A 24,396-nucleotide genomic window follows, 5' to 3' on the forward strand; every position below is an offset into this window, starting at 1 on the left:
GAGTAGTAGAGGGTTAGGTGCCTTACCTCAAGAGTCCAGCAGTGGAAGTTTAGTGGTGCTGGGATTTAAATTCAAGACCTTCTAAACAGAAGTCCAACATCTTAACATCTAACCACTAAGCTGTCCCTTCTATGGAATGCAGCATTTTTTTTTTCCTCCAAACATAAATCTTTAGTTCTATTTTGGTCTCATCTGTCCAAAAATACGTTATCTATAGTTCTTTATCATGTCCAAATATAGACAATTCTAAAGAGTTCACAAATTTTCATCACCCCCTGTATAGCAAATGTGTGCTTACTTCTCTGGTCTGGACTATTTTAAAGCTGCAATGTCTGACTGAGTGATTGCTGATGAATTGTGGACATGTGATAAATGCAGATGCATTGCTGATATTTTAGTGAGAAATCAATGCATTGTTTGTGGAAAATAAATATTGGCTTTATCTTAACTGTACAGCTCTACAGCTATAAGATTCCTGGTTCAGCTCAGGTCACTGTCTGTTGAAGTGCTTGTGTGTTTGTGTTTTTTCCAGGTTCAACAGTTTCATCCCCCTGAGCAGTACAAGGCAGTTACTGAGATTGCATGAATGAACTTTCTCTGTCATTTTAATACATATAGTAGGTGTCCGTATACTTAATGCATGCTGCTTTTATAATATATACAATCCATTTTTGATTATGATAAATGGTATATAATAACCGTTGGAACCTGGCGGGATTGTACAAGGCAAAAGGGTACGTTTCACAAACTGGATCGATGCTGACTAAGTGTTTAAGTGTTTTATGATCCACTCTGTCACTGTTAATCATTCTAGAATACATTTCAACAGTGCAACAACAACTCTGCAAAAACATGTAAAAAGAGGTGGAGTAGTAGAGGTGAAGGCTGAGAAGAGAGAAGAGAGGTTTGATTAAGAATTTAATTGTGGCTGCTAGAACAGATGTATTGTACAGTAAAGAGAAACCTGTGATTTTTGTGGCAACTTGTACACCTGGTGTTTTAGATTTAGTTTTAAATTATTTTACACATACACATACATTTATGTCTTATATTGCATTACATAAACAGATACAGTGTATTTTACAATTTTTGAGACACAGTCCTTTTGTTTATATTTCAAAAAACTAGGTAAAAGACAAAAACCCACAAGAACTGAACACTAAATGAGTGGAAAAAAGGTCTGTGGACAGATGAGCCCAAATTAAAAAAAATGTGTCTCTAACAGAGAATGTATTTATGATGGAGAACAGGAGAGAAGATCTTAGCAGACTGCCTCATACACACACTCAAACATGGAGGTGAAAGCTTACTGGCTTGGGTTTGTTTTGGAGCAGGGAAGGTTGGAGACTTATTCCAGGTTAAAAGGAATACTGAACCAACATGGCTACTATTCCATAAATCAGCATTATCCAATTTCCTCTGAAGTGCAGCTAATTAAAATCAACTTCACCATATAACAAGACAATGATCTGAAGCATACGTCCAAGCACTGTAAGCATTATTTATTATTTATCTATTATTTTTCATGGATTGGCCTTTCTATTCACTGAACCTAAATCTAGTTGAACTGCCCTGAAATGAAATGGATCACATGGTCAGAAAGAAAAATCCAACTATCGAAGATCTTCTTCTTTGGCAAGTTTTTAAGTAACATGGCAAAGAGTTTCAGCTAAGAGTGTTTGGAGTAACTAACTGTCCAGATGTCAAGAGTGTGTAAAGCTGTTATACATGCTAATGGAGGATTTTTGTTGAACATTGTACAGGTATATATTTGTTTGGTCAAAGTAAATGTTCGTACCTTTAAGATACCTAGTTTGTTGTACATAAACAAAGGGTACATGCAGTTGTCTCTCTAAAACCATAAAAGACTAGGTGTTTCCTTCAGGCACTGTATGTTAGTGTACAAACACAACACAATGAACAGCAACATTTTGTGCTTTCTGGCTTTTGACAGTCTACACGCCGCTTATATTGCAGAGCAGATATCCAGCTTCTGTGTCGTCCTTCACCGGCTCATTCTCTGTAGCAGAGTTTATTGTGCACACTGGCGAGGGCAAGTAAATGTTTCCTACAGCTCCCTCAGGTTCAGGCTCTGCAGCACAGTTCTGGGTGGTGTTGACTGCCTCCAGGCCCTGGTTGATGTAGTAGTTTTCTTCTCTGGGCTCCAAGGGCGGAAGCGCACACAGTAGAGCTTTGAGTCTCTGAGCCAGATCTGCAAAACAAGGCCGCTGAGAGGGCTCTTTGTGCCAGCAGCTTAGCATCACCTCATATCTGATAGGGTGATAGAGGAAGGGAGAACACAAGAAGATTTAGAGACTATTAGAGCATTTCAATTCTGCAATTGATGATGAATTTTAAAAGCCCATGCTCAACAGTTATTTCATAATGAATTTTACAGGCTCTTTTTATATCACCACATAAAGATCTCAGTGCTAATCCCAGGGATAATTCAGAAAAAATGAAAAAAGCTCCTGCTATTGCTCTTTGATTTTTGTTTAATTGGTAAAAATTTTGGTTGTATTGTTTATCGAATATCAGTCAGCATTAACATATTGAGGTTAATCTTTCTAACGTTTAATACATTTAAACAGACAGCCACCTTTAAAGCCCACAACCGTTAGAAAAGCGTATAATTAGTGCACATACTATGTGGCCAAAATTATGTGGACAACTGACCATTGCAAAAGTATGTGCTTGCTGAACATCGGATTCCAAATCCGCTGTAGTTCTTATTCCAGTGTCTGGTGCTGATTCGGGACAAGAAAGCTGGGGTGTAGTCTGTGCTCCAGTTTAGCATTTAGATGCAAAATACTTGAGGTGCAGAACACATGAGTGCTTGTGAACCATATCCTTATAAGCACTGCTTTGTGTTTAAGGGCATTGTCATTCCCGGTTTGGGTCTCATCCCCTTTGTTTAAGTGAAAAAAAGGTTTAATTCTACAGCCGTCAAAATCTTAGTGCTGGACTCTAATTTTGTAACAAATGTTTGGAGATGGATCACATACAGTATGGTCATAGTCAGGTGCCAACAAACATTTACCCTTATATATATTATATACATTATATATTTTTTTACGTAACTCTGAAGATGGCCATTTAAGATTAAATAAGGTGAACTAACATTCTTAACTAAATAAACTATTTTCACTTACATTTCTATTTTAAGAATTTATTTCCTACGGCACATGGGATATTTATGAAGGTAGCTGCCTCAATACCAGGTTTAGCCTGAGAAATTAGTCTGAAATCTCCAAACATTCTTGTGATTTCCACCTGGAGTTTGACAGAAATGTTTTTTCCAGGTCATAAGATGGAAATTACAGTTTTATTTTCAGCTTGTTATCGCATCTGGACTCTTAATGCCTGGCGAATGTGAAGACGTCTTAATGAATCTTTAAAATGGTTGTCCTCAAGTTACTAATAATGTCTGCTCTTTTTAAATCAAAATACATCACTACAGCATCCATTCTCTCTCTGTAAGTTCATCTCTTGATTAATGAAAACAAAGGGAAAGCACTTACAGTTTATTTTCACACTCCCCTTGTTTGAGGCGATGCCCACCGACCAGCATGTCTAGAAGCTCATGGTTGGGAATACCAGGATATGGAGTCCTTCCTCTGGATACAATCTCCCACATGGTCACTCCAAAGGACCACTGCATACAGTTAATGATAGTAAAATATTCTGCAAAATCTTTCAAATAGCAATCCAAAAAAATGTATCGTGACAGTAACATCCAGGACTGACCACATCACTCTTGCTTGTGTAGATGGATTCAGAAAGGCTCTCTATAGCCATCCACTTAATTGGCATTCGGATAGCAACCTTCTGTCTGTAATAGTTACTGCTGCATATTTGTTTGGACAGGCCGAAGTCAGCTACACGTACACGCAGATCATCTCCCAACCTGCATTTGTGGGTGATGAGTGGTAGAAAAAAGATGATACAAACACCACTAATTTACTGCAATATCAAACATTCTGAAATGCCACCATGGACTTACATGCAGTTGCGTGCTGCCAAATCTCTATGCAAAAAGCCCTTGGAGCTGAGATACTCCATGCCTAAGGCGATGTCGATCATGAAGCGTAACAAGCTCTGATCAGGAACAAACTGAGACAAAGTAGTCAGTTGGAGACTGAATGTAGCTGTTGTTTGTTATTTATTTGGCTTATGTATCAGACTGCAAGGTATGAGATCTAAAAAAATTAGCTGAAAATGTCAGCTCGTTCATGTAAGTGTCTGTGGTGTTCACCATAGGAACGTCACCATAGCGGGTGGCTATAAGAAATCGTCTTAGGTCTCCATGTTTCAAGAATGGCAGGATTACAAGTGGGACTGGGATGGACGAGTCCTGTACTGTCTCCAGGGTGACACCTGGTGGTCAGACATGGCAAATATATAAATAAATGCACATTTAAACGTCAGGTATTTCATCACCCAATTGTCTTCTTGATTATCAGAATTTCCCCTCTATCTTTTCTTCTTAATTTAGTAACTTTTTATGCTCCATTCACAGTAGAGACCAGGGTTAAGCAGATCATTTAAGGCAATTTGTATATTTTTTTACATAACTATTTTTTCTTTATCTTTTCTTACGTATTAACACACAGCACCCAGAACACTGCATCTGTAAATAGTGTAATGTCTATAGCAATGAAAACCAACAAAAGTTGGACTATGATTGGATTATTATGGAACTATTAGGCAAGATTAAAACCTTTGTTCCCTCTCATTCTATCAGGACTGTAATCTGAACAGTACATAATCTAATAGTGATCAATTAAAAAAAACGTAATGTGTTCTTTTTTTTTTTCAATAATCATATACAGCTTAAGCAAGAGTCAAAACTTTACTTCTCTGTAAATCAACATTTAAAGAAGATGTACTTTACCCAGAAGTTTCACTATGTTATCATGATCAAAGTGCTGCATAATTTCAGCTTCTTTAAGAAATGACTGCAGATCATCCTGGCTGTAAATTCCAACTGTAACAAGAATGAAAAATAACATACTCCAAATGTAACGTTATAATATATTAAACTTTTTAAATGTAAGTGATTAATTAAACATTTGCTTCCGTATAATTTGACACTATTATACTATTCAGTATAACAAATTAACCAAAAGTTTGAGGACACCTGACCATCACATCCATATATTTTTCATTCCAGATTTGTCTCCCCTTTCTATTATAAAATCCTCCACAGTTTCAGCATTTTAATGTTATTATTGATATTTTTATGCTATTATTACAAAGGGTTTAACAGTTGTCTTGTGTCAGATTCTCAAGATGACAGAGTGATGTCAAGTACTCATGGTTAGAACGTGAAATATGTATTATATTACTGATTGACAAAAGAAAAAGTTAATAAAAAAAAATTATTTAAAAATATTGTCAATGCATTTCATCATATACTTGCCTCTCATTGTCTTCACTGCTACTTGGGTGGATTCATTGTCTTCTGATAAGAATATGCCCTCATACACTGCCCCAAATTCTCCTAAAAGAGGTCAAATGCCAGACCTAGTTAAAAATAGCTTTTAGCTATGTTTATTATTAAACCAGTGAATTAAATATTCCACCTGGACTATACGATTCAGTATGAAATATATAAACTGGTTTATTCTGATTGGCCAAGTTTTTTGTCTGAAATACACGTACCTCTCCCGAGCTCTTTGCCCAGCGTGACTCGGCTGCGATCGACCAACACATCTTTAATACCAGACAGCATTCTTTCATGCACACTGTCCAAAATCTGATCAGAACCTAAAAGAAGACATTGAGCACAGAGAGCAATGAGGTATAGCTTGTGTGTACATACACTGTAATCAAATGTACAGTATGTCCCTGACATTACTGAAATGAACTGTAAACTGTGATGATGTCTAATCAACACTTACTGGTAGTTTGCTGAGAAGGTGTAGTTTGTGGACCTTCAGGGGCCCTGTATGATCTACTGAACTCCTGTAATGGCATAAGCACCACTTCTTGTTCATCCCTAAACCCAATTCACAACATTTAATTACATTTTTATTACAATAATAATATAAAAACTTTTTAAGTATTTGGTTCTAGATTATTTACCTGAATTTACTATAACCTTTGCGTACAATGCAGACGGCAGATACTATCAGAGCCAAGAGTACCAGTATTCCACTAATCACACCAGCAATTACTGGAGCTTTAGGCAATTTCTGTACATCAGATGTTGGTACTGGAACAGCAGTGATTTCGACTGGAGTCTTCACTGTCAGACAGAGCGAATTTCAAACCAAGTGCTTTATTAAGGGGGTTTTAATTAGGACCCTCGCCGAAAAGACTGTTGTAATCAGTTATATACAACCTTTAAGGATTGCTTTAGGATCTGATTAGAACTTAATTTCCCAAAAAATATATGTATGGTTATATTTTGCCAACATCTAATCTAATAAATAAATCATGTATTACTGCCAAGATTAAATGTTTTGATAGTAATCATCACTTACATATTATAACAGAATGTGCAGACCCAGATGTGCCCAGTTTCTGAGATATTCTGTTGTATGCTCTGACAGAAACCTGGTAGCTCATATGCGGTTGTAATCCAGTCAAATTGGCTGTAGTTTCAGTCAGTCCCGTGAACTGTGGCATTATTAACACGGTATTGTCACATGGCACCCATGGTGCATGAGATTCTCCTGTTTTTTGTTTGCACTCTACATCATACATCACTTCTTCTCTTCCACCCAGGTCTGCAGGCGTGGCCCAGTTCAGAATCAGGGCTGTGTTGCTTTTATGATTGGTAGTTAAGTTGAGTGGAGCTGATGGAGACCCTGAAAATCAACACATGTAAGGAAATACTTTTTTAAACGTCTCTTTATAGATAAATCTACTTACACTCCTGGACAAAATAAAGTGAATCAAGCTCAAAATGGGCTTTGCCACTATAAAGCTTTTATGGGACTTAACAAAAAAAATCATTGTTTTGAAAAAGAGCATGAATTCTGATATCTTGAAATCTGTCTTTTTACCATTTGCTCATTCTTTTTGCTCATTTTACTTGGGGAAAAGCTAGACACAAAAATTCACTTACATATTCTTATACAGTCTGCAAATGTAAACTTAATAAATAAAAACGATTTAGATGTTTGATGTGAAATTCAACACACATCTGGGTTATAAAACTATTTTTTTTCTTGACTCTGTTTCACCTGTTTGAAGCTCATCAACATTTTTTAATTGTAATAAACAAACAAATACAAAGAATATGTGTTAAAAACAATATGAATAAATTCATGTCACTTTACACACTTGTACAGCCTAGTTGCGGGGGGTCGTTCTGCAGTTGAGCATATCCCTCTTCACAATCACATGCTGAAGCTCCTTCTGAGGATGTTCTGCTGTTGGATGGGCAAGGCCGACATTCCCCACTATCATTAGCAGGTTTGTAGCTGCCCAAACCACAAGCTGCATAAAAACAATAAATCAGATAAAATATATATATTTAAAAAAGTGCATTCACGGACATTCACCCTTATCTTTTGTTATATTTTATGTTCATGTCAACGGTTCTCTTTTCTCTAATATCCACTAATAAAAAAGGTTTTCCCCACCTCAACATATCTCACTTAACTCAGTTCTATTTTCTATGTATGTTATAGAAGGGAAATCACCAGACTGGTGTACATTCCAGGGCTACAAGAGTTGGACAGCCCAGATGGGTTTCTATAAGTAATAACATGTTTTGACCCATGACTGGAATGACTAATCATTTAGTGAGGGTTATAGTGATGACTGATGATGCATCCAATAAACATACTGCATGTGCATATAAGTGTTTATACCAGGTTACACATAGCATGAAATATTTTTAGAATCCCCTTTAATCACTTAAATACTTATTACTTACTTAACATTTATTGTCAACACACTTCTCACTCTTGAAATCCTAACTCACCTCTTTAACAGTGATCACCAACTCTGTTCCTGATAAACACCTGTCTACAGAGGTGTATGTAATGTAATCAGATATATCAGGGTTATCTAAAGCACATAATGAATTCTTACAAAATGAAATTCATTAGTGAATCATTTCGCAAGTGCCATTTTCTTTTTTTTTTTGCATTTGGTTTCATCCGGCAACGTAGAACAAACAATGCAGCCATTCTTGCCTACAGGAAAGGCAAGATACTTTGACAACGAATGTAACTAATGGGAGTACAGAGCTTTTCTCAGTGTGGAACCCCAGAAAAATAGACTAGCAACTAGACAAGTAATCAAGTTGCTATTAATTAGCCCCCTGCCCATAGCACTGGCTATTGACTCTCCTTCTTTTAATGTACACAAATTTCACATTTATCACGATAGCCTAACATTGGTCATATATAACGAAGCTAGAGAATTCCCTTTACAGAGTGCTAGCTCATGTGTTTATGAAGAAGAGGATTATGTAATTTTAGTCTTTTGTACATAGTCAGATATAGAGTATAGAGATAAAAGCATGGCATATTATTAAGGATGTTTTGTTCCCGTTAATTATCAGATTCTTTCTTTACTACAACTTGCCTGAACGAGCAGGAGCATGCTATGTTGTTTGAATGACTGTTAAAACAGCTGAAAAGCCCTGGAGACCCTGCAAAGCTATGCAAGAAATTCAATAAAAAATAAAAGCTGAACTAATAAGATCAGTCTGACTAGTTATACCATACATATCAAATGGATTACACTTTTATGGGCATAAATCTTTAACAAGGAAAATTTTTGAGCATCCTCTGACCTTTACATATGTTGCCTTTTGTTTCAAATCCAGCTCCACAGATACACAATCCATGCATTACACCCCATTGTCCATTATTCTCGCATTCAACCTTCGGGGTAGAAATTTCTTCAGCTCCATTCACACACTGGCCTCTGATCCACCCTGACCCTGCTGACACTTCTCCAAAACTAGTCTGGTTCACTGTAATCCCTGGACATTTCATGTAAAAGACACGAATGGAGGAAATAAACAAGCATGATCCACCGTAGGAGAAACCCAAATGAAAGCCACTTTTTGTGATCTTTCCCAAGTTTAGTCCCCGCGCATAATGCAGGTGTGTTTCCACGTCTTTGATTTCAGCAGGTTGAGAAAATGACTGTGGAGCTACAACTTGTTGTCGCATTCGTCGAGTTCGAGGTTGTTCCACTGGTGTATCAGACTCCTGTAACTGGATAGTGACTGGATGTGATCTGTTATCTTGAGCAAAAAGCAGGTCCAACTGAAGCTCATGGGCATCCTTCTTCGCAATCCATTTAGTCCAAAAGGTTTTTAGTGTGGTTTTAAGTTTAGAATCACAGCCTTGGTAGACAGGATGAGCCGAGGCCAGGCCCAACTTCAGCGAAATCTTTTGCCACTAAAATAAATGATTTGAGATGTGAAATTAATAATTTAATACGCACATTACACATTTGTAATAAATGGTAAAGTTAGAGAAAGGTTCACTAGATTAGAAATGAGGAACGTACAGCTTTAGGTGGGTCGGATGTCAACTGCAGATCTTCCACTGAGGTAGAATCCAAAATCCCTCTGCAATTTGTAGTTATTTCAGTTATAAAAATGTGTTTTTGTCAAACATATGGTGTAAATTATTAGTAGTAATACTTGAAATTACATTTTTTATAATCCAATTATTTTTTGGACATGTTGTGTACCCTATGGTATGCATTTTTTGTTCTTAATTAAACTTTCAGATAAACTTTGTTAGCTGATTTTATAGTCTTTGTGTCATTTGCTAGATGCCCCCAATGCAATGAGGAGGAATCGTGCGCCTCTTTACTATTTTCAACATCTTCTAGAATTAAACTATCCAACAAAGTCTAAGAAAATGAATGTTTACTAGTATCAAACGAAGCACAAATTATTATAACTTATGTGATTAGCTTCATGATGCCACATGCAATGGAAAATGAATCCTATTTAAAGCCACTGTAAAAGGTACTTGTTAGACAAGAACATCTAGAACTGTCTGTTATTGTTCTGCTTGTCTCTGTGTTGATCGTTGTTCAAGTCTGAAGTATTTTTGAAATATAAAATAGAACCAATGTTTCATTTATAGTCGGTAAAATCAGAACACACCGCATATGAATGAAAATGTAAATAGTGTGTAAATGTCTTACCTTCAATAGGGGTCAGTTGCCCAGATGTGGATAAAAATGTAACCGAAAACAAGCAGCAATGAAACAGTAAACAGAGGGAAACAGCCATGTTTAAAAGTCACCGAAAACACACACACACACACACACACACACACACACACTAATGAGGATAATTAACACCCATACTATTACTACACTCACACCTGTACACTGAGCTACTACTGTTCTGCTGCGAGTATATGAGCTCTCTCTCTCTCTCTCTCTCTCTCTCTTTCTCTCTCACACACACACACACACACACACATCCACGCGAAGTTTACTAGAACCCCCTCTCTCCTGCTGTTGTGTGAACGCTGATGTGAATGGCATGAAAACGACTCAAATGTTGTATTAAATGTACAGCACCGGAGTTAAATCACTGCAGTAACCAGACACGTGAAACGGAAAACTATATCGTGTATGAGTGATATTTATCCGCTCATGATCCTTTACCCACAAAACCTAAAGCTTTACTATTTCTGTATCAATCTGACGTCTTTTCTCTACTTCTTTCCTCTTTTTTGATTTACCCACATTAACTGACTCAGCAGTTATGGCTTCATTTAACCACCAAAGGAAGAACTTCTCACACATTTCTAAAACTTTCTAAAAACACGTTTCTCCAAATTGACATTATTTGCTAGTTGTTAGATAGATAGATAGATAGATAGATAGATAGATAGATAGATAGATAGATAGATAGATAGATAGATAGATAGATAGATAGATCCTTACTATAAACCTAAAGAAGTTTAATAAAAAAAAATGAATTCTGATAATTCTGATAATATAATCTGATAATGTTAATTGTTATTTTCAAAATAAAAAATGAAAAAGTCATTGACCACTGCCATTGTTTTACAGTAAACCCTTGGACTAGGGCCTAATTTAGTCAACCATGTTTGTAAGGTACGGGTACAAACAGGGGCATAGATTACGCGGGGACGCGGGACATGTCCCCCGCACTTTTTATAAAAAGTTAATTTGTCCCCCTCACTTTTTTAGTGGAGGGGAAAAAAAAACAGGTAACACTACACATTTCGTCCCCCCCCACTTTTGAAATGATGGCTATGCCCCTGGGTACAAATCATATTTATTCTTTCTAAATCTTTCTGAATGCAGTTAGTTAGTGTGTGAACTCTGAAATAAATCAAGACAAAACATTTGTAATTGATGTTTGATGGTGATGGTAATCCAGAATTATTAAAGCCATTGATTAACCGATGTAAATTTTAGAACTGTTTAAAAAAGATACAGTATGTTTAATTGCAAATGTGTTATTGTGTTTAATAGCTGACAGTTCAACAATAATTTTTTCTCTTTTATTTCCTCTGCTTTTTTTTCATGTGATGATCACTTTGAAAATGGGCAATATCAAAAATAGAGTCTTTAAAATTATCTGGTAACAAGAGTTCCTCTTCTCTCTCTTCATTGTAATGATCGATGCTTCTTATTCATAGATGCCTGTGGTTTGTTTCAAGAAAACCACGAACTTGAAAGTAATGAGCTCAGCAATAACAAGTGATTGTGCAACCAGAAAACAAGAGAAACAGGAACTAAACACAGAGACCAAGCCTTGCCTGAGAATTACATTTTACACCTGCAAGGTATTTATATATTTACACCCACTAGTGTATGGAAAAACCTGTAGCAGCAGTGCGGTTCATAAAACATATTCATATACAGGTCAAAAGCTTCAGCAAATGTTCAGCCCCTTAGTGAAAAAACGTTTTACTGTTTTATCACCATTTTAGTGTTTCAAACTATATACCATAGTTAAATATTATAGCAGTAGATTTTCCAACACTCTCAGAAAACCTGTGCTAAATATAACTCACTTTGGGTTCATTCGGAAGCCTAGAACCCGGGGTGTTTTAACCCGCGTAGTTGAACGAGGATGTTGACTCAGCATGCTGATTTTGACTAAAATGACGAAGTTGGGTTAAATGTGAAAAACATGATCTAAAACAGAGATCACAACAGTGGCTGGCTGGCAGAGCCAGAAAGGCCTTCAGAATCACTGAGTTACGTTTGAACATATATTTCTTCTATGAATATGTTTTACATTTTTCCTAATAGTCTATTTTCTTTATTTCATAGCTTTGTCCATGGTTTATGATATATGTTTATGTTAGAGTTTCTATTCCATCAAATTTCAAATCTCCAGGTCAATCAAATCTGTTGTGTGGCCCTCAAAATCAACAGAGTGGGTGCCTGTAGCATAAATAAACATTGCTGTTGCTTTAAACAGAGTTTGTGTTGGCATCACCGGGGCCATCTAGCAGGCATACAGTAAGATCTGAATTTACATGTCCTTCGATTTGATAGTCACACTGCACAAGCTCAAATATATTTTTGTGGATTTAATAGCTGGTTTTTCTATTCCACAATGGCTGGCAGAGGGGATGAAATTGATTTGTATGCAGATTTACTTTCAAGGTCATTTGCAAGAAAAGCTGGACTTCATAAGGAAAGGTCGGCCAAAACGGTTGTTAAGCTTTTTTATGACGCTTTTATTCTTTGTTTTCTTTCCCATAAATTTGCACACAAACACACAACATTTGATTAATTTCAAATCCACGAAATGCAAGGATAAAAATTTACAAAAATAAAAACCTTGGGTCATTTTATTTGGTTAATATTGATGCTTTTGCTAGAGATAATGTATGCAGTGCCGCTGTGGCTAATTTGTTCAATCTTGATCTAGTAATGACTTTCATTCTCACTGCATTAGATACCTGTCTGTTAAGCAGCACTTTGTTATACTGTGTTTCTGTATAATATTAATGTTTTCTATAGCCGATAAGATCAAGAAGTGGATTGATTCAGGCAGGACAACACTGTAGGCCTAGGTGTAAAATGCTCGGCCCGCCACTGGATTACAATAAACACGTGTGGATGATGATTATCAAAATTATCAAAGTATCCCATTGTATGATTCCTTGATTAAGTGTCATTAATGTCATTTGTCCAGAAGAAGACCTAGGCCATAAATGTAGAGATGGACAGAATGTGGGAATACATAAAAATTATTTCAGTAGTGATTGAGAATTGAGACAATAGCTCATATCTATACAGAGTTTTAAATACCAAATACCTATAAAACATTTTCAATAAAAATAAATGATATGCAATAGCATATAAATAAAATTTTGAAATAACAGTCTATAAAAACAGTGTCCATGATCATTTTTATTTCCTTATTTATTACATATAAAAGAAAATCAAAGAATAGTAGTTGCTTATAATAATGAGGTTTATCAGTGGAATAAGAATTTTTCACTTTTAGGAGTAACAACAGTACTTTTTTAAAATGCTATAAAATGTTTTTTTTTAGATATATTTATTTCAAAACATTTAAATTCAGGAAGAATTATTTTATTGTAGCTCTTATTAGAAACTGGTTCATTTTACCAAGTTATCCAACACTACACATTTTTCCACGTTTGTTGCAAAATAATTGCTGACATGAATTTTTCCGTTACTATTCCTCTTTCACTTCTTGTTTTTTTTTTTTGTTTTGTTTTTTTGCAGTGGGACTAGCAGTTCCACTTTTTCAAAGTTCATGAAAAATGCAGATTATATGACAATTGTTGAAAATTTCTGCTGTTTCCAAATCTAGGTTATTAAAAGTAATTAAAATGTTCTAAAAATACAACAGAGCTTTATTTAGTAGTTCATTTTAAAAGCTAAATCAGAAGCTTCAGAAGCTACTACATACTGAAAGATCTTAGGTGCACACATATACATTAACCCCTTACAGTCTCAAACTTTTTATTCAGCTATTTAATAAAGCACATTACTCAGTAACTACCATAAATAACCCAGTAATTGCAGTAAAACAGCAAAGAGCAGGTATTTGCAATAATATAATTTTCTAATATTGGAGTTAAATCTTTAATATTGTAAACCTATCAAACCTGAAAGTACATTTACTCATGCAATGTGACACCCGCTTTTAAATATATACAGTATATATTTTTAGATTATGCTATTAATACATTTTTTGTATCTTTATTACACTACTATTTATATATATAGTAGGCTGGATTGGAAGTTAAATAATTAATTAATTACATATATATATATATATATATATATATATATATATATATATATATATATATATATATATATATATATATATGATATAGTATTGTTATAGTAATACAAATGAATAAAATGTTTGCTACTTTACAACTACCTCAGTTTTTATACTTTTTTTTACATTATATCTTTAATTTTCTGTTTTCTCTTACATTAGTTGTTGAAAATGTTAGCATATATAATAACTTTTAGGACGTTCGTCATGATATCTTCAGTTGAGAGCTGTTGAGTAAATGGAATAGATGCTATAGGAAACACTCAATGTAAACTTTTGGGGTAATTGATTATAAAATATTTATGAATAAACAATAAATAAACAATAACCAATATTCAGAAAATGATGACATTTTTTGTTGAAATCAGTTTTGTTGTTCAGTGTGTGTTCTGGTCAGTTGTACTGATGGTACCCTTTTTAATAATTTACTGACAAAAAAGTAGCAAACATTAAACAAAATTTAAAATGCAATACAAAATTATAAAAAAGGATGTCTGGGACACATATCAAACTTTTATTTTCCTTGGAACTCTTTTAAACAGTGCAGTTTTAAAAGTGCAGGATGTCAGTTAACAAGAAATACTATATTCCATACAGCAATATAATACATAAAAGTGACATGTCGAGGCAGAGGCAAACATTTTTGAAGTAAAACACATTAAAAGAATGTAATAATGATAAAATTAAACACTCAGACACTCGTATATTAATGCACAAATAAATTATCTGACAGTTAAAGAGTGTCAATAATACTGTTTGAAAGCTTCTAAGAAATACACATTTGTGTTGGAGTCATCAGAGGGATTCTGTTACACAGCAAACTGTAATTATGTGTGTTTTCACTTAACTTTCCGATACCAAACCTCTTCCATGCATATCTTGTATATAATAAAGAAAGGTTAAATGTTCATGTGACATTTCTTCCTATGGTGCATGTTTATATGCTATATTTGAACTGTGTAAAACAAAATATCAATAAAAATATTATTAATCCTAAACAAAGTAAGTGCATTAAATGACCTATACTATGAATTTTACAGTAAAACACTTGTTTATTATATATTCCGATACGTGTTTTACAGGAGTTTTTGACGTAGTTTGATATGTTTTTACTCTGTGTGGAAGACCAAATTGTACAGAATCAGGAAAAACAACCTACAGGCATTACAATTTGTAAAGCTAGAAATGATGCTATGTTCCTCAAAAGTGTAATGTAAGTGATAAAACTATATTTTCTTTTTGGGGTTGGATTTCAAAGTCTGTTATAGACTGACATCTTAACTTTGTCTTAAAAACCATTAACAAAAATAGGATTTGCTATGGCACGCATATCCTGTCTATTCCTGTATAACTTATGCAATGTAAAGCAGTATCTGTTTATAAAACATTAATAAACATATCTTGATGATGAACTAATAAAGTTATCCATTTACAAAACTATTCTCGGCAAATGGACATTAAGTGACCTCCTAAAAAATACCTGTTTCTCTGTTGAAGTGCAAAAAAACCACCTAAAAAATTCATCTCCACTTGCAATCCACACTGTCAAAACAAACCTGTTACTTGTTCTTCTTTCTCCACCTTATATTTCCTCCACTAGTTCTATTCAAAGTCTGATGTTTGGTGCTCCTATCAATGTAAACTTCACTTTTGACCATCTTATTCCCTTACTGCAATACACACTTCTCTTTTTGACCTCCATACTTTTTTCGTCTCTGCTCCAGACCTCTTTCCAACCGTTCATCTTCTTCCAAAGCCCTGCGCCATCACAAGAGGCAAAAGGAAATAAACATAATAATGCGAAATGACCAAAACAAGCTTCAGACTTGTTAATATCATTCATACGGATTTTGAGGTATATTTGTGATCTATTATTCCTGAACAGTTCAACCATAACACATGCATGTGCAACAATCAGGGCTCACCCTCGTTCTTTGGCATCTATGTCATGGACTAGTTCATCCCTCTGGTTAACAAGAGACACCAACTCTTGCAGCAGCAAATGCTCTCTGGTTTTATGGGCCTGAGTCTTCTGCCATTCTAAGGAAAAAAAAAAAAACACATGAAAAGAAGAATGAGGAAAAGAATGTGTGAAAACTTTGGGAATATTGACTCTGAAGCCTATGGACATGTATGTATGCTTTCAAAATAAACTAGATTTTAATCAGAACTAATGTTTGGACTAATGAACTAATGAAATTAGGAGAATAAGGAGAATTACCAGGTAATTTTAAGAATTTAAGAGTTCGTTTTAGGTTTAGGTTAGGATAGGTGTTTGGGTTAGCAGTAGTTAGTTAGAAAGGGGCAGTAGTTTACTACTAAACTTGCATTAATGCTGGTAAGGAGTTCCTAATTGTTTTTTCACCCCAATAAACATGCCTGTAAGTGGATCAGCCACTCTGAACTGTCCCTATGTCCCTAAGAATTTCTGTATGCATGATGCCATGCTTTGTAGTTATGTCCTATCTATAATGTATGTCCATTTTACACACAGTATTCCTGGGATAGACTCTGCATCCACCGTGAGTCTGAAGTGCTTTTTAAAGGTGAATGAATAAATGAATACAAATCAAACAAGACTGGGAATATCAATTTCTAAAAATAGTGGATATAATATATTTTATAAAATGAATAAAACAAATAAAATGTGGTTTTATCCACATGAACTTTATGCCATATGCTATACGTTACATGCTAGAATTCTTTAGTTCATTGCTCCTGTTAGTATTGAGGTCACATGGTTATATAAACTTTACTGGCGTAAATACATAGTTTTATATATTCCTGTGTGTTTTTCTACAAACATGCACATACATGCACATGTATATACAACAGTTAGAATTTAGCCACTTGTTGAAACTATGCTGTATTGTCCAAAGTGTCTTACCTTCTACTGCCATGAGATCTCTAAGCTCTCCCTTTAGCAGTTCAAACCTCCTCTCCAAATCATGCTCCTCTTGTCTGTCACAGGGTTGGAAAGTTATTAGGAGCTTATATATAGTACTTGTAAAAGTATTGATTATCATAAGTGCATATCATGCAAACAATGTCCAGAGGAAGACAAAAATTTTCTGTACACACACACACATATATATATATATATATATCTTACAATAATTGAAGATTGTCTTGTCTTCTGATTAAGGCGTTCTTCTTGTTAACTAGCATGAACCACTCCTGAATCAGTTTCTCCTCCTCTGCACGGTCAATTCCTACAGGAAATGTGTTCAACTCAATCATTATAAAGCAATACTTAAGATTCAGATATTTCAGGTGTTGTACTTCTGGAAAATAAAGTTACTATATTACACTATATCATTATACAGTTATACACAAAAGGCTTACAATATTTATACTTCATATTTTACATCATCATTTCATTTATATTTTTTTGAACATTATATTTTATTTGATTTCACTGTATCTTTTTATATTGTACATTTTATTGTATTCCTCTATAAAAAAAAATTTCTAACATTTTTTTTTATTCAATTTGCAAAACACTTGCTAAAAATATAAAATAATAATCACTGGGTGTCATACTGTGTGTGGTTATGTATGTGACAAATAAAATCTGAATCTGAATACCAGATTCCATAATTCGTCTTAGGTTCCGTTCCACAATGTCGGCCCGCTGATCTATCTGCCTCTGCTCTGCCTCCAGGGCCTGCATCTCACTCAAAACATACTGACTGGCATCCTACACACAAACACATATTTCCCTTTAACACACACATAACAAAGGAAAAGATTGTTGTGGCTTGTGTTTTTATTATTATACAAGAGCACAGTGTATGCTTTGTAGTCTATGTGTAGCTTTTAATTTGTCATGTGTAAATGAGATATAGTCATGGCCAAAATTGTTGCCACCCCTGAAATTTTTCTAGAAAATCAAGTATCTCACAGAAAAGTATTGAATTAACACGTTTTGCAACATGTTTTATACAAAAAAAGGGAGGAAAAAAGCAAATTTGACATAATGTTACACAAAAATCCAAAAATAGGCTGGACAAAATTATTGGCACCCTTAAATTTATATTTGGTTGCACACCCTTTGGAGAAAATAAATGAAATCAGTCGCTTCCTATAACCATCAATAAGTATCTTACACCTCTCACCCGGAGCACTCCTTTTGGACCACTCTTCCTTTGCAAACTGCTCCAGGACTCTCATATTGGAAGGGTGCCTTTTCCCAACAGCAATTTTAAGATCTCTCCACAGGTGTTCAATGGGATTTAGATCTGGACTTATTGCTGGCCACTTCAGAACTCTCCAGCGCTTTGTTGCCATCCATTTGTGGGTGCTTTTTAAAGAATGTTTGGGGTCATTGTCCTGCTGGAAGACCCAAGATCTCGGACGCAAACCCAGCTTTCTGACACTGGGCCCTACACTGCGCCCCAAAATCCTTTGGTAATCCTCAGATTTCATGATGCCTTGCACACACTCAAGGCACCCAGTGCCAGAGGCAGCAAGACAACCCCCAAAACATCTTTGAACCTTCACCATATTTGACTGTAGGTACTGTGTTCTTTTCTTTGTAGGCCTCATTCCGTTTTCGGTAAACAGTAAAATGATGTGCTTTACCAAAAAGCTCTATCTTGGTCTCATCTGTCCACAAGACGTTTTCCCAGAAGGATTTCGGTTTACTCAAGTACATTTTGGCAAACTGTAGTCTTGCTTTTTTATGTCTCGGTGTCAGCAGTGGGGTCCTCCTGGGTCTCCTGCCATAGCGTTTCATTTCATTTAAATGTCGACGGATAGTTCGCGCTGACACTGATGCTCCCTGAGCCTGCAGGACAGCGTGAATTTATTTGCAACTTGTTTGGGGCTGCTTATGCACCATCTGGACTGTCCTGCGTTGCAACCTTTCATCAATTTTTCTCTTCCGTCCACGCCCAATACAGTGCCATGGGTTGCAAACTTCTTGATAATGTTGCGCACTGCGGGCAAATCTAGATCTCTGGAGGTGGACTTGTAACCTTGAGATTGTTGATATTTTTCCACAATTTTGGTTCTCAAGTCCTCACACAGTTCTCTTCTGCTCTTTCTATTGTCCATCTTAGTGTGGCACACACAATGCAAAGACTAAGTGAACTTTTCTCCTGTTACTGTTACTTGCCCCAGGTGAGTTTAAAGGAGCATCACATGCTTGAAACAATCTTATTTATCCACAATTTTGAAAGGGTGCCAATAATTCTGTCCAGCCCATTTTTCAGGAAAGATTTCAGGGGTGCCAACAATTTTGGCCATGACTGTAGGTAACAAAATACATCTTTTATATCTTTTAGCGGCAGAGAAGTGAACAAACTGACCTGGCCATCTCCTGCTTTTCCCTGTTCCCTGCACTCCACTACACATGCAAATACACACACACACACACACAAACACACGCATTAAAATGAGCAAAAACTGGATTTAAAACAATTTACCAGCAAAATTTTTTACAACAACACTATCATGAAAAGTCTCAGTACAGCACAAATATTTGGCAAACCTTTAACAAACATATAACCTTTATTTAGAATTGGAAACGATATCCAGAAATGAAAGCAGATATCCTAATTACAGAGCGGAATATGTAATTAAGGGATGGCATGTGGAAGTGCATGCAGATACAGATAAGAGTTTTATTTATAGTACTGCCAAAACATAAGGCAAAAATGTAAACAAGCAAAAGGCAAAAGGCCACGTGATCAGCAACCGACAATACCAGGGCAAATCCCAAAATCCAAAAACCTGAATATTAATTTTTATTTATTAATGGCACAATGAATATTACTTTGCAAAGTGACTGCGTGGTGTCTTTCTTATCTTATATTGTTTGTTAAATTAGTATACCCACTATTTAATGATTAAAGTGTGATAAATACTAATATCAGTATATCTAAGTTATTTGACTCTAATGCACACACTAAATATATACACATACAATAAGCACAATGAGATTGTTATGCACACTATACACACGCATTGAGAAAACTGTCAATTAAGAAGGTGGAGCTTTGGAGTTCTGGAAAAAGAATGTTGTCTGATTCGTGTCTAATACATTCTAGCTGTTCAACAGTCCTGGGTCTTCTTTGACTTATCTTTTGTTTTATGATGCCCCAAATTTTTAATTAGTGCAAGGAAGTGCAGATACAGTATCAACCTACATTTGTGAATGACACAGCAAACTGTGTTCACAGATAATGATTTCCGCAGGTGTTTCTGAGCCCATGCAGTGATTTTCATTACAGAATCATGCCTGCTTTCACAATTGCTAAGATGCTAATAAACATTAATATATAGTTTTCCACAGATTGCTAAATGATGTCCATCTTTACTTCTGAGAGACTCTGCCTCTCTAAGATATTTTTATTTATATGCAATTATTTTACTGATCTGCTGCCAAATGACGTAATTCGTTGCAAAATGTACCTTCAGCTGTTTCTTTTAAGTAAAATTTAAGACACTTTTCAAATGTTGTTACACATTCCAAATGTATTTTACTTACATTTCCTCAGTATAAAATATTGAATGTTTTATTCTAAACAAAATATTGTTGTTTTTTGTACATTTTAAACAGTGTTGCAATTTTTTATTGTGGTTGCACGAAATGCATTTTAATAAAAGATAAGAAATGAACTTTTAAAGAATTTATGGCAGTCTTACAAAAAAAGGGGTTGAAAAATTATAAAAGTGGGTGTTTGTATAGTATTGATCATCCAAATAATGTGATTTTTGGTTCTTCCTAGAACTTCTTGGCTTTGATCTTGCTCAGTCTCTTTCTTTTGTTTGCCATTTTAATCTTCTTTATTTCATTTGTTGGTAATAAGCCAAAACAAGAGAACTCCTTACATACGGTGTAAAGCTGATTGTGAACCGGTGAGTGTGATTATGTGGCTGTGAGCATGACAAGTGTGTCAGTGCATGTTGGGAAGTGTAGTCCTTCGTGGCCATGTTTGGAGGCAATGGTGTATTCGACCTCACAGAAACCTAATTGCCAATCAACTGTAACTATTCAATAAGACTTAATGGTAATATTTAGTGGAAATCACACACACACACTCACACACACACACACACACACACACACACACACACAAGTCAAAGTTTGAATTAAATAAACATCCTTACATGCTCCTGAGGGGGGTTTGGCTGCTCCACTCTCAGCATGACTTGGTCCACTCTGTTTTAAAAGAACCAAAAACAAGCAAGTAAACTGTAGTTTGTGAGTCATAAAATGTTGTGTATATATCAAACATTTATAATATAATATAATATAATATAATATAATATAATATAATATAATATAATATAATATAATATAATATAATATAATATAATATACAGTGGAACCTCGGAGCTCGCGAGGGTTAGGGACCAAGACCGGTCGCGAGTTCCGAATTTTCGCGACCTTTTGATACGCCCTTTCCAACCCAGTAAAAACCCAAAGAACACTATACGAAATCAATTTAAATGAGTAAATAACACTATTTCACTCCATAACACTTAATTATTAGAATATTTTAACAATACTTTATGTAAATTAACAGCATTTACAAAATGGTTCTTTTTTGTTGAAGACAATGTTAATTTATTTGTCATACAGTACTGTATATGTTATATTTTATAGTTTAAATGAATAATACATAATAAAAATAGTTTTAAAGCATTTTTTAGACAATTTTAAAAATGTTAAAACTAGCATTTTGAGCAGCTCGCGGTTGCTCACGAGCCGATCTGAATGAGAGTCGCCGGTCGGAATGAAAGTAGCGAGCATGCGAGGTCACGAGCGCTGAGGCCGTGAGCTCCGAGGTTCCACTGTAATATAATATAATATAATATAATATAATATAATATAATATAATATAATATAATATATAAAACATGCTTTATTCATCTGATACCCTATTTATTTTATTTACACAAGCACACAAGCTCTATTATCACTTGCATTATAATAGATATAAACATTTGGTCCATCATCAGACTCCTTTTTTACTTTCTCTTTAAAATATTAAAATGAAACACATTTAACTAAATGGCAGCATTGTTTTGTCTAAACCACATACTATGAATCAGGTAAATTAACAAAATAGTATTTAAAATGACCTCAGCTGCAGACGGTTTGTCTGACATCTCAGACTCTTCGAAAGACTCCCCTCTCAGTTGTGATCGCCGCTTCTTTACCAAATCTGCATCCTTGACATGTGAAAAACCTTTGACAGATAAAGTATGAGTCCGTGGAGGAGCAACCGGAGCCTGGGGTCCCCCTGAGCCTCCTGCTTGACTTGCCCCTTGAGTGCCCCTGGTTCGAGGTGGTGGTACCAAACTACCATTTGTATTTGGATTCTCCTGAGTCCCTTTGTCAGGGATGTTCCCATGTGTCTCAGGAGCAAGGTGGCTGGTCTGGAATCTCTCAGCATAATAGCGTGCAGCAGCATCAGGGTCTGTGTTCTGTATTTTCTCCCCCACAGCATAGCTTGACTCATTGCTGTTTTGTTCAATTTGTACCACACTGAGTTGCTGACCAGTAAAGTGTGTTCGGATCTGGCTGAGGTAAGTCATAACAATGAGTCGGTCCGGCACAGACCGCACTACCATGTCATTGGGATCCATCAGTCTGGAGATGCCCAGTTCAGCAAAGCCATCAAAGGCCTGTCAGTAATCAATGCAACAAATACAATAAAATGCTGTCAGTAAATAAGTCCATGTTTATTATATGCCTCAAATGTACCCTTAGAAGCATGTTTGCATTGGTGAAAGGAACCATAGTCTTGTGATTAACTAATCATTTAAGAAATGGATATTAGTACAGTTAAATTTCTTTTTTGATTAACACAGCATCTCCATCATACCAAAGAATTTTAGTCAAACTGTCAATTTTTTGCTTGAGGCAACATTAATAAATCTAATTTTGTTAAAAATGCTGTTTTCCAAAAAAGATATTTACTATGTTTTTAATTAAATGTACCAACTATTGATACCAGGTGCAATCTTAAATCACTGTTCTATATGCTTTATCATATTTACAAGATTTCCCCAGTGATAGTTCAGCAATAATGCATGCAAGTGTGCAATAACTAAAGGTTAACTTAATCCCACTAATCATACCAATTTGAGGCCAAAGTGCAGTAACATACACTTTAATTTACTATAAAAAAAAATTAAGATGCTTCAATACATTGTGCTCAGGTGAGGATCATTGGTGCCAACAATAAAGTACTGATTTTCTTAATTGGCACCTACCTGGTACCTATCACCTATAATTCTAAATTATTAAAATCATTATTTAAATGGTTAACAAAATGTTACAGAGAAATAAGGACATAAAAAAATTACCTTCTTGTTGTTCCCCTTAATTTCATATGGATCCAACATTTCGAAATTCCTAGATAAATGGAAAGATGATTAATACATTTCTGATAAACACATTCTTTTGTCTTATACACATAATTCTTCAAATATACAGTATTTATATACATACACTTTATTGGGGTGGAAATTATGGAGGATGGCACAGAAAGCAAGACCATTTCTCCAGGAAGTGCTGAAGTTCGTAATCTTTACGCCTTTGTGACCTTGCGTTACCTTTTGGCACCACTCTAGAAGAGACTGGCTGGAATCTACAAGGTTTGTCGTCTAGAGTGAAAACACCCACATACATTCTAAATGCATGCTAACATATACAAATGTCCAAATATCTGCTTAAAGTTATGCAATTTCCAATATTATTCACATACCTCTCCATCACTGGCTGAAGCAGAATTTGCTGAAGAACTTGCATGATGAACCATGGCTTCTGTCTCTGATTTCTTTTTGCTGAGAACTGACTGACTAATGTTGCTAGTTGAACCCATCTCTGGAGGGGTTTTATCATCAATGGAAACCGAGGCATCATCTGGGAATGAAGCACGTTTCTTCACACGAGGCCTGGGGACAGGCTGGCTTGAAGAATCTTGATGGCTTGTCTAAGAAACAGCGATAAACAACCAAACAAACTCTATAAAAAAACTATAATGCAACATTATTTTCTTTTAACACATTTACTAGATACTTATTGCATTCAGTTCATGAATAATTTTACATGCATTGACACAGGATTACAGTTGTGTGGGGAAAAATGAATAAAAAAAATCCAGAAACATATACAGTAG

At 35.2% G+C, this 24,396-nt stretch overlaps 2 protein-coding genes across 6 annotated transcripts in view; both read right to left on the reverse strand.

Moving 5' to 3' along the window:
• Positions 1-764: 764 nt before the first annotated feature.
• On the reverse strand, positions 765-24,099 carry si:ch73-40a2.1 (ephrin type-A receptor 3). The gene is made up of 22 exons (XM_046851190.1): positions 23,983-24,099; positions 23,831-23,881; positions 22,352-22,897; positions 17,846-17,957; positions 17,370-17,469; positions 17,145-17,218; positions 16,183-16,297; positions 15,962-16,015; positions 9,487-9,547; positions 8,759-9,374; positions 7,294-7,449; positions 6,489-6,815; positions 6,088-6,250; positions 5,904-6,001; positions 5,665-5,769; positions 5,423-5,503; positions 4,895-4,987; positions 4,256-4,377; positions 4,004-4,113; positions 3,748-3,907; positions 3,522-3,655; positions 765-2,271 (listed from the first exon to the last, which is right to left on the reverse strand). Exons 1-22 carry the CDS (start codon positions 24,097-24,099, stop codon positions 1,956-1,958), a joined length of 3,711 nt encoding a protein of 1,236 aa, XP_046707146.1. The 3' UTR covers positions 765-1,955.
• The window catches only part of ehbp1l1a (EH domain binding protein 1-like 1a), a 35,621-nt gene continuing 35,245 nt past the window's right edge, over positions 24,021-24,396 (reverse strand). For all 5 annotated transcript variants that reach the window (XM_046851062.1, XM_046851065.1, XM_046851064.1 and 2 more), the window contains one exon: positions 24,021-24,210. In XM_046851062.1, coding sequence (XP_046707018.1) covers positions 24,162-24,210 — 49 coding nt within the window. In that variant the 3' untranslated portion in view covers positions 24,021-24,161. The remainder of the gene's footprint in view (positions 24,211-24,396) is intronic.

This window comes from Silurus meridionalis, chromosome 6 (assembly GCF_014805685.1).
Source record: "Silurus meridionalis isolate SWU-2019-XX chromosome 6, ASM1480568v1, whole genome shotgun sequence".
Classification (NCBI taxonomy): Eukaryota; Metazoa; Chordata; class Actinopteri; order Siluriformes; family Siluridae; genus Silurus; species Silurus meridionalis.